The sequence below is a fragment of the Corvus brachyrhynchos genome, unplaced genomic scaffold (genome assembly GCF_000691975.1).
Source record: "Corvus brachyrhynchos isolate BGI_N302 unplaced genomic scaffold, ASM69197v1 scaffold33, whole genome shotgun sequence".
Classification (NCBI taxonomy): Eukaryota; Metazoa; Chordata; class Aves; order Passeriformes; family Corvidae; genus Corvus; species Corvus brachyrhynchos.
The window spans coordinates 882,728-893,171 of record NW_008237254.1 but is presented as its reverse complement, the minus strand read 5'-3'; the positions used below and the strand labels follow the sequence as shown (position 1 = coordinate 893,171).

Below are 10,444 nucleotides of genomic sequence, written 5' to 3'. Positions count from 1 at the left end.
GGCCGCGGTTCCCCGTGCCTCCCCACTCGGCCTCATAGGCGCCCGCCCCAGCCCTCTGTCACGCTTGCAAAACCAGGGAGGGATGTAGGCGAGTCCATCAGTCTGATTTACATGTTTTTGGAAGCACCTTGGTTAGAAAAGCGATGTTTTTAAGCTGTGTACTGGAGACAGCCTACAAGAGAGCTGGAGAGGGACTTCTTACATGGGCACGTACTGATAGGGCAAGGGGGAATGGATTCAAAGAAAGGGCAATTTTAGGTCAGATATTAGGAAAAAATTCTTCACTGAGGGGTGGTGAGGCCCTGACACAGGTTGCCCAGGGAAGCTGTGGCTGTCCTATCGCTGGAAGTGTTTGATCCCAAGTGGGTTTGGGGCTCTGAGAAACCTGGTCTAGTGGAAGGTGTCACTGGCCACGGCAGTGGTTTGGAAGTTGATGATCTTTAAAGTCCATTCCAACCCAAACCATTCTGTGACTGTGATTCAGGGCTCCACAGGCAACTCCTGCTTCGTGTAGGAACTGCAGCCAGAGGTAGGGGAATTGATCAAAAGCTGGACTAAAATAATAGTTTTCCTGTGAGGATTGTGTTTGTGTGTAGGAGAAATGGGCATTAAAGAATGAAGCAGCTAAGTGTTACCAGGTGTGGCTGTCTTGGCTAAGCCACTAAAGCCAAAAGACCTCTGGTTATATGGAAGTTTCATTCTCTTTGCCAAAATACCTCCTAGTGTATATTTTTCCAGCTTCAAAGGTACTAAAAAATGGATAGCTGATGTTATGGCTTTGATTTTTAGACTACCAGATGCATTATGAGTATTGACAGACATAACGTAGGAATTATCTGAATAAATAAGAAAACCAGAAGATTTTATAAATTGTTCTTTTCAGAGCTGTCTTGTTTGGCTTTTTTTAGGACTAGGCCAAACAAAGTAAATTAGGTAGTGGGAGAAAAGATTAGTAGGGACACAAGAAACTAAATATCCAGGAAGGAAGCTCACATTAGGCAGCAGTCCATCAGACTGCTGAAGCACATAACAGTTTGCTGGATCAGGATCCTACTAAATTAATGTGTGTGGGTGCTACATAGTGCATTCTTTCTTCATTGGCTTCATTACCTAAGCTCTTCAAAACTTTTACAACAGAAACTGCCATTGCTGGAACGTGGATAGGGTGTCTGCTTAGCTGAAGTGTATGCTGTGGTCCTGTTTACAAGTATCTTGTTGCTGTGCAACCTCATTTTATTAAAATGGGCAATTTTGGGCTCCATGGAGAATATTTGCTGTTTCAGGAAAGTTTCAAAAGTACTGGAAGAATAAAGATTGTTCTGTAACATCTTTTCCTCCCATGTGTAAAAGTCTGTCAAGCCAAAAGAGTCCATCATCCCTGTGGTTAAGTAACAGGTCATACCTGGCTAGTTTTGACTTTAGGTAACTTAAGTACAGGACTGGCCTTCAGGAAACCTCTGAGTAAAACTTGAATGTGTACCCCTGGCAGATGGGAGATTTTAATTGCCCTTCACCAGTGCTGTTTTACTCTCAGTAATACTAGTTAATTGACTTATTTTAAACAACAGAAACATTAATTTATTTCATGGTAGCCACACCTTTTTTTCTGCTGTTAGTTATCCAATTTACCAGCTCGGTGGGTTGGTTTAGCATGTGCTGTCAGATGTAAATTTACAGGAAACTGCTGTGTGAGAACAGTCCTGTGTTCTGGCTCCTCTCTTTCAGATATGAAAATTTTACTTTAAAACTAATGTTGTATGACAAGAGACTTGGCTGGTTTTGAAAACCAGCTCTAGGTTGTACAAAAATGACATATTCAGTGTGGCAAAAGTCTCGTCACATTTTGAATGGGAAGTTCCTGGAATGCATTTGCCATTGATAATAGCAGTGCTTAGCTCAGGGTGCAGGTTCCAAAAATAACATATAGCAGTTTCTTTTCTGGGAGGAAAGGATGAAATGAAAGCTGGCATGATCACTCATAAGAGCTCTTTATCTCCTTCCCACAACCAGCGTAGTAAAGGTAGGTGAGGATCTGTAAATTGAAAAATAGACATCTTGTCCTACACAATTTGTTTTCAAATAGCATCAGCACATAATGAGATGATGCACATTCCATACTCACTGGATACTGTCACTTCCCCTTAATTATAAGTCACTTAGCACACACAGCAGACAAACTAGTTACTCTTTTTAGCAGGCATGTATTGTCACAGTCTGGCATTGGAACAATGGCAGGATAAGGAAGAAATTTACTTAATGCTGTGGATAACCAGCATTCACTATGAAATTATGACATGGCAGACCCCAAGCTTGATCCTGCTCTTGCAGACATCGACGAGAGCAGGATTAAACTGCTGTTTCATCTATGCTGCCGGAACAGATTTGGGAAAAAAACAAACCACTCAAATCATGTAGAGCCTGCATCAGTAATCCTGCCTGTGAATATTTCTATTTTCATTATTATGTAATTATTTTGATGCTATTCTTGCTAAACTCAAACATATTCTGTATCAATGGCCTATTTTACTAATTATATTATTGCTTATTAATGTGATCAGGGAAGTCAACCTGTGTCAAGGAATGAATTGTTACCTTGCATGCAGCGTCTGGTTTGGAATTTCAAAATCTAATTGTCAGATTAATTAGTGAAAAAAATTAATTTCCATTTGTTTCTCTTTGGGAAGTTGTTTTTTTCCTATTTGCTTATGTGGGTTTTTCTCAACTAAAGTGGATCTTTGGACAATCTCTAGCACCACTGAATTTGAGAGGTACCCAAAAATGAGAAGAACAATTTCTTTCTCTCTGATCCTATTTCTTTCCCCTGTCCAATGAGTATAGTAGGAGCTTCCATTGTGTGGAAATTTTAAAGTTTGAGAAAACCAACTCTGCTTAGAACAAAATTAGTGTTTCAAGCAGTGTTTCTTGTTGCTAAAATTGATGGTGGATGTGTACAGTGGATGGTGTAACCTCTTCTTAGAAGCTACATAACCAGGATGCCTCTGAGCTACAAAGAAATCAGTAAAAACTTGAAAATGTGCTTCTCTGACAATTTATCTAATACTGTGCATTTTGTTCAGATTGGCAATGGTTCGTAGTGGAAAAAGTGGTGGGCTCCACCTGAAGCAGATTGCATACTACAAGCGAACAGGGGAATATCATCCCACAACATTATCAAGTGAAAGAAGTGGAATCAGGAGAGCTGCCAAAAACTTTGTTTTCAAAGGTAAAAAATTTTCTCTCAAATTATGCCAAAAATAGATACTAAGATGAAGATTTGCTAATAGGGGAAAAAAAAGTGCGATCTTGCTCTGCAAGATCTGCATTCTGTGATTTTAATAGACATTCTCTATGAGACAAATGCTCTGCAAATCCCTGGTTAATATATAACAGGATGGTTGTAGAAATGGAAGCTCAATCTGCTTTAGTCTATTCCAGGACAGGTTTATTTATCTATATAAAAGCCAAACCTTGTTTTATATACTGGAGAAATATGTAGTCACTGCAATCCGTAATTGAAAGTATTACAGAAAGGGAAATAGATCTGCAGCTGGAGACGAGGAATGCTCCATCCAGTCTAGGGGATGGCTGGACAGAAGTGCAAGGACAACTTTGCCATCAGTCACCTGAGAGCCTCCAGGCTGTTCCCAACTTTATTGCAGCCCTGGAGATGTATGAGCCTTTGTAGTCTGCTGTGCTGTCTCAATCCCATCAAAACTGCCAATTTTGTGTAGAGAGAAGGCAGGGAGGAGTTAAATCTATGACCATCAGTGTCAGGTTGCTGGCAGGCACCCAACAGCTTCACAAACAACAGTCTCAACACTCCTTTCGAACCCCAGTGTTGATTTGTGTTTCAGTCAGACTTCCTGTGGGAATGCTGTTTGCATTCTGACTTGCCCTTGTAACTTCTCACGTCCAGAGGAGTTAATAAACATGGCTGAACAAATGGCTCTTTGGAGGACATAATTGAAATGTTTGTAAACAATAAGGTATGTTTACACCAAAGTCAACTTACTATAATAAATTCTGTTCTGAGTCATGCTCAGTAGTTTAGTAAACTAAACAGAAGACAAAGCACTTGCTTATAATTTGCTGGTACTTCTTTCAGAAAACAAGTTGTTCTATGTTGGAAAAGACAGAAAACAAATGCGCCTGGTAATTGTTTCAGATGAAGAGAAGAAAAATGTCCTCGAGAAATGCCACAAAAATGCTGCTGGCACTCATCATGGTATATCAAGGACACTGACTTTAGTGGAGTCTAATTACTACTGGACCTCTGTAACAAATGATGTCAAGCAGTGGGTATGGCCTCATAGCTACAGGATACTTTATGTAGTCTGTTGCAAGTATTCGGTAATCCTATGAACTTTGATACAGCAAGTATCCAGGCTGTTTCATGAGGAGGAAATGTGAGCTTGCAATCACACTACAACTGGTTATCTTGGCAATGCATGGTGTCTTTTTACCCTTTTACTACTTTTTACCCTTTTACTACTTTTTACCCTTTTACTACTGACTTGCACACCACTATGCTGTAGTGGGGAACCATAATCTCTTTTGGTAGGCAGGGCACATCCGGTCCCTGAGAGATTTCTTGTGCAAGGACTCTCACATATCTTTTTTAGGATGCAACATGCCATCACAAGGATATGTGGCCAGAGTAGCTGCCAGCAGATAAGAACATGAAAATGGTGTCTCTGCTTTACAATTAGGCATGTTCAGGAAATAGTTAAACAAATCAAAGCTTGGGAAAGCTCCTCCTCCTTCACCCAAAGATACAGGGGCAGGAGCCCCTGGCAGAATTTGATCCTTCAGGAAACTATATGTAAACGTCCTTTAAAGCCAAATTACTGTTGCTATCAGCTTACTGTATCACCTGAATACTTTGAGTTCATGTGCAACTGTTATGTGAACTGAATGTGAGTCTTTCCTTTCAATTTAGATTGGACAAAGGGGCTCTGTCCTGTAGATTAAGCTGTTATGCATGGAAGATTGTGATACAGGGTTTTTCAGCCACAGCATACATAGATAAGCCAAAAGGAGAATGATTAGGACTTCCTCTCATTCCCAGCTGCTTCCTGCTTCCTTTGGTATTTACAGATTGTAATGGATTTTAAAATTTGTACTGTGGACTTGAAAGAGCACAGTGCTTTCAGAATGGAGAGAATTCAGCTATGAGTTCTTCTGTATGTCCCTCTCCTGGCCTTCAGTATTGTTTGGTTTTATTTTGGTTTTATGCTGGGTCTGAAAAATCTAAGGGTAAAAAATTGTAAGAAAGGTGATAAATTTGTTTTGCATTGCCTGGTTTGACCTGATTCACAGAGAAATAGTGGAGATCTGTGATTCTGACAGTTGTCTTAAACCTCACCATCACTTTTTATTGTTAACGTCTTCCCTGATGTCTTCTCCAGGTGTATGCTTGCCAGCATTGCCAGGTGGCAAAGAACACAACCACCACAGTGCCGAAAACACACCCTATCAAAGCAGAGGACCCATGGACAGCAGTCACTATAGACCTAATGGGACCTTTCAGCGTTACCAACAGAAGTCACAAATACATCATAATTATGACAGATTTGTTTACAAGATGGACTGTTATCTTACCACTGCATGACACTTCAGCAGCTGAAATTGCTAAGGCAATCATAAATGTGTTTTTCTTATATGGGCCACCTCAAAAGATGCCTTTTGATCAAGGGAAGGAGCTTGTTTGTCAGGTAAGTATTTACATGGCTGGTTAATCTCTTTTTTTTTGGTTGTTTTTTCCCCTCAAGGAAGAAATGCATTTTCCCTTATATTGGATTTGAATTTTAGATTATTTTTGAGAGAGACTCTAGTATTTTTTTTCTTTAATTGAAAAAGTAAAGAAGTTAGCACATACAAAAAAAGTCAAACCAATTATTTGCAATTATAATGCTATGCAATGTTTCCCAGGGCTCTATTCTTTGTTAAAAGAACAAAGTAAAATTATTTCCTGGCAGTTACAGTACAGGTTTTGTCACTCACTTGAACTGGCATAAATTTACATGCTGCAGCCAGCTGTATCTTCTTCATCCATATTGCTCAGTATAGTAATAGCTAAGGGTCTTTTTGACATTGGTTTATAGTGATTATGAAGGACTTGCCACACTTTGTCCCTCTCAGAGATCAAGAAGTCATCAGACTGCGATGTGGAGGTAATGACAGATCGAGTTAAGTGGCAAAAAGGTGGTTAGGAACCATCAGTCACCGGCTCCTAAGCCCTACTTACTCCTTTAGCTCTCATTGGCAGTCCTGGTGTGTTTTGTGGCGATATGTATGCAAGACTTTTTCCAGTCACCACCATATCAACAAAAGGGGTGGAAAACTGAGGGTTTTTTTACTTGAAATGGGGTACAGAACAGGGGAAATGTTCACTAATTGTGTTCTTCTTCTTTTGAAGATAAATGAAGAACTGTTTGCACTGTTTGGAAAGAAACAAATTGTATTGTCTTATCCTCAGACAGATGATGTAAATGAAAGAATGTCCAAGACAATCAAAACTTTCCTTAACAAGTACTGCATCGACCATCCAAATGATTGGGATGAACATTTGTCTGCTATAGCCTATGCTTTCAATTTGACCAATTTGGTATGTCAAGGGTCTTCTTTTGACTGAAATCCTCCAAAATGTCTGCAAAGCTGTATGCTAAATTTGCTTGCTTTTGGTCCCCATTTAAATAGGAGCCAGATCAAAACACCCCATATTTCCAAATGTTCAACCGTAACCCACATGCTGTTGAGTCTACGAATATATGTGTGGAAGGAAAATATAGTATTTTTGCCAAAATATTTGAAGCAACTAAAAAATTCGGTCAAGCACTGGAAGAAGAGAACACCTCAGATTGCCAGGTAAATGTTATATATTTGAATTTTACTAGTAAGAGGACCGAAGATAAAGGTGGAAAGGTCTGAGGCATAAAGTACAACTAACCTTATAAAATCATGTGGGGGTTTGAGTGGTGGTTTTTAGTTTGTGTTCCTTCCCCTGTGATCCTTTCATTTCAGTGTAACACATCTCATATGTATTTGGAGGGAGTAATGTTAAAAGAGACCTATTGTCAGAAGTTTACTATGTCCGACTTAAAGGGCAGAAAAGATAAGTTGAAAGCTATTGCCTATGGACTGGTGATTTATCAAGATAAAATCAATTTCTTCATCACTCTTCAGTCCCACATAACTACGAACTACACACATCCAAAACTACTCAATGTCATGCTTAAGCACTATTAACCAATGCTACAAAAATGCATTATTACTTTTGGAAAAAAAAGTAATTTATATGTATCTTTCTGTAGGCAGATAAAAAAACTTCAGATGAACAAAAAATCAGAACCAAAATCACAGTCAAAAGGAAGTCAAAACAATTAAATACCCTTCGACTTAAAGTTGGCCATGAAGTCCTCAGGCAAAGAAAAAACTGGTGGAAAGATGGTCGTTTCCAGTCGGAATGGATTGGTCCTTGTATTATAGATTACATCACAGAAAATGGCTGTGCAATATTAAGAGATTCCACAGGATCCAGGCTGAAAAGACCCATCAAGATGTCTCACCTCAAGACATATATAAGAGGGTCCAGTGAAAAAGGTATATAGTATTTTTTAAATTTGTATTTTTATATATGTAAAAAAAGTTGGGTTTTTTGTTTTGTTTTTTAAACTTCTCTGTTGTTAGGTTATTGGAATGAACAAGTACATTCACCAGTGGGAGTTACATTAGCACACGCAATAATGTAATATCTGTAGTTTTCAGTAAGGAGAACAGGGAGCGTGAGTGACATGAAACTATGCAGAGCATGGAGGAGAGCTCGTGAATCATGTTTAAAGTCTTTTTGAAAGTAGCCTCTATTAAAGTTGCTTCAAATCACTGGTTTGGCTCTATTTGTGCTGGCTGATAGAAGTATAAGAACATGCTAGAAGTATAGGAACATGCTAGAAGTATAAGCAGGCTGAACTGTGTTCAAGGAGCATTTTCTGACTGTTGTTTTTGTTTTGGTGTAGGCTGGATTCACATTAATTTTGCTTGTGCGATGGAAACTGTCTCTTTTTTACAACATTGGAGTGTCTTCTAAAGCCTTAAAATAGGAAGACTACAGCAGAGAACTGATTTTGGAATAGTTTATTTCAAATTGAAGAAGTCAGTGTTTTTCTTACCAGAGCAAATAAAATTGTCATGCTCTGCAGTAGGATGGCTAGAAATTCCCCAAGATTTGGGTAACCAACTTCCACTCTTGGTCTTACATATTCAGCGTGTCCTTTTGCAAATCAAACAGTGGCAGCTGTTTCTTTTCTGCTCATGCAGTCTTTGAGTCACCATAGGCATTTTGAGGAAAATTAAATGCATGGTGTGCGGAAGACTTCTGTCACAGAACAGGCTGCTTTTTACTTCAGAGTTCTTGAAGAGCAGAACAGTTCCCACACTATTGGCACATGTGGTCAAGCTTTGGTTCTTGTAAATATTATATAAACTACACAGAGATGGTAATTTCTTCCATCACCTCTTAAAGCTGAGAGATTTGCAATGCTGAAACTAATTCTGGAATTTTGTTTAAGAAGCCGAAATATTTATGTCAGTTGTCAGTTACAGATTTCATAACTAAGATCTTGATTTCATGTCAGATCATGAGGCGGCTACTTTTTTTGGACAATCACTCTGTGCCTTCTGGTTCCTCATTAAATTGCTGATGCATGAAGAGAGAGTCACACATATGAAGCATGTAGATAATGTACAGCTATTACAATAACTTTGGTAAATTGTGTCACTGTATAAAAAGTTAAAAGTAGTTGTCTTTGTAGTATTAGAGCCTAGTATCTTTACTGCTGAATATTGCAGAAGTAGTGTGTAAACACAGAATTCCCTTTTTCAGGAAGTGACTGTCTTGGTCTTGGCTGGGATAGATTTTGGTTTTTTTTTTTTACTTACTTATTTTACTTACTTTTTAAACTTTTTACGGTTTAAGAAAGCCTGTTGTATGTTGGATTAAGATTTCCCAGTGAGAGCATGAAGAAACCACATTTGTCTGTGTGCATGCACAAAATGAAAGAATCTTCATGTCCATTTATTCAAGCTGTTGGTTCAGTAGGTGACTATGATAGACATTAAGCTAGTCATTGACTTAGCTAAGAAAAGTTCTAAATGTGGATCATTGCAAATATTATTTTGTGGATGTAATGAGATGCCAAACATTTGATGCTCAGTGAACCTGGGAAATTCACATTATCAGTCTGCTGTCACTTAAACACTCTTGTTCTCTTTCGGAAATTGTTTTGAAAAGTAAGTTAGCACCTCACTAACATTTTGAGTATGGCTTCAGGGATCTGAACTAATGGCTACTTTCCTTTTACAGACAACCATTACTTTCTACAAGGTGCAGTAGTTGACCATGACTATATTGGCTTATCTGAAAGATCTAATAATTCAAGCCAGCCAGACTGTGTTGCTGAAGGGGAAATAAATGCCTACAAAAGAGATGTCATGTCTGCTGTACAGATTCCACTTGCAGTCTGCAAAGACCAAGAATCAGCAGATGGTAAACATGAGTCTGAGCTGAGAGAAGATCACTGCATCGAACCAAACACAGCAAAGCCAGAGAAATGGCCTTCACCTTGTTGGACCCGTCAGACCAAGACAGAGGAGACTTAAGCATAGTCTTCTGTCACATTTCATTGCCAAGCAGTTTGGAACTACTGTGACAGACTGAAAAAAAAAAATGTAATAGCTCCAGCTTCCTTATCCCAACCCACTTTACTGCTTTATGAATCTAAGAGTGCTGCAGGTAGCTACTGGTTCATTTGTCTGGATTTTAAGAAACAGCACTAGCAAAAGCACATATTCTGATCATATATTTAAATTTCAGATTTTGTTGGTAGAATGCCGATGTGGCCATCCATGCCTTACTGTTATCCTCTCAGGACACAATGCATCATTTCACTGTAATGACCTTTCCATTTAACCCTTAGATGAGTCATTTCTAATGTGCACTGTGAGATGAATTTAACCTAAGCAACTTGGTGTAAATTTTCCCTCCACTACAGAGAAGCTTATGTCTTCCTTTTTCTGTTATTGAACAGTTTTCTATTGTTTCTGGGAAGCTGCAGCCGCTGACTTACACAACTTTTAATTTAATCTAATTTAGTCTAATCCATTTAAGATCTCACAAAACAATAAAACTTACAAAATCAAATATGTGTAGTGTTCTGTGCATGAAACAATGAGGGCTTCAGCTGTTCCCTGTTCATCAAAAGTCGGCTGGAGTAGGCAGTTTTAATATTTCAGGGATGTGAAAAAATCTTAAGAGAATTTAATATTCATTTGTGCTTTTTTCATCTGGTTCTCCATTACAGTTGCCTCTTCACTGAGCCTGTGCACGTTGGGAGATTTTCCATGGACAGTGGGCTATGAAAGGTGAAGCACTGGTATTAACTTACTC

At 38.8% G+C, this 10,444-nt stretch overlaps 1 protein-coding gene across 7 annotated transcripts in view; it reads left to right on the top strand.

Annotated features, from left to right (window-relative positions):
• The window catches only part of GIN1 (gypsy retrotransposon integrase 1), a 14,321-nt gene extending 3,883 nt beyond the window's left edge, over positions 1–10,438 (top strand). The window contains exons 1-8 of one of the 7 annotated variants that reach the window (XR_001860709.1): positions 2,994–3,223; positions 4,106–4,299; positions 5,409–5,714; positions 6,419–6,607; positions 6,700–6,867; positions 7,314–7,602; positions 9,362–9,790; positions 10,359–10,438. Coding sequence is in view for 6 of the 7 variants with exons in the window: in XM_017730510.1 (XP_017585999.1) it covers positions 3,085–3,223; positions 4,106–4,299; positions 5,409–5,714; positions 6,419–6,607; positions 6,700–6,867; positions 7,314–7,602; positions 9,362–9,657 (1,581 nt within the window). In the remaining variant the exon portion in view is untranslated. The other 6 variants (XM_017730513.1, XM_017730514.1, XM_017730510.1 and 3 more) reach the window with 6 other exon arrangements.
• Positions 10,439–10,444: the final 6 nt, after the last annotated feature.